Consider the following 511-nt stretch of genomic DNA (forward strand, 5'->3'; position numbering starts at 1 on the left):
CAGCAGCAGCAGCAGCAGCAGCAGCAGCAGCAGCAGCAGCAGCAGCAGCAGCAGCAGGGGGAGAGAAGGGATTGGAGGCAGCAGTGCATGCGTTTGTTGTCTTTACCTGAAAGAAGCCGCCGCTGTCTTTCTGCTGCTGTCTTTAGGGTGCTGCATTGCCCCCTCTCTCACCCTGTCTCTGCTTTCTCTCCCCCTCCCCCCCAGCAGCAGCAGCAGCAGCAGCAGCAGCAGCAGCAGCAGCAGCAGGAGCAGCAGCAGGAGGATGAGGATGAGGAGGAGGAGAGGGTGTGGGTTGCTGAGGATTTGTTTTTGTTTGCTGCTGTTGATAGTTTGTCTCTTCTTTGTTCTTTATTGATGTGTAAAGGAGAGGAGACAACTGTCTCCTCTCTGCAGCGGCTAAATGTTGCTGCTGCGCCAGCAGCAAGACAAGGAGATATGGAGGTGGGGGCGATGGGTGCTGCATCTGTGGTGTATATACAGCTCATGCTGCAGCTTGGGGGCCCCTGTGCTG

At 56.6% G+C, this 511-nt stretch overlaps 1 protein-coding gene across 1 annotated transcript in view; it reads left to right on the forward strand.

Annotated features, from left to right (window-relative positions):
• Nucleotides 1-87: 87 nt before the first annotated feature.
• EMH_0068000 (uncharacterized protein) overlaps nucleotides 88-511 on the forward strand; it is a gene marked incomplete at both ends in the record, with an annotated part of 3381 nt that continues 2957 nt past the window's right edge. The window contains one exon of the mRNA XM_013498684.1: nucleotides 88-441. Within this exon, the coding sequence (XP_013354138.1) occupies nucleotides 88-441 (354 nt within the window). The remainder of the gene's footprint in view (nucleotides 442-511) is intronic.

This window comes from Eimeria mitis, genomic scaffold (assembly GCF_000499745.2).
Source record: "Eimeria mitis Houghton genomic scaffold, Emh_scaff3632, whole genome shotgun sequence".
Classification (NCBI taxonomy): domain Eukaryota; phylum Apicomplexa; class Conoidasida; order Eucoccidiorida; family Eimeriidae; genus Eimeria; species Eimeria mitis.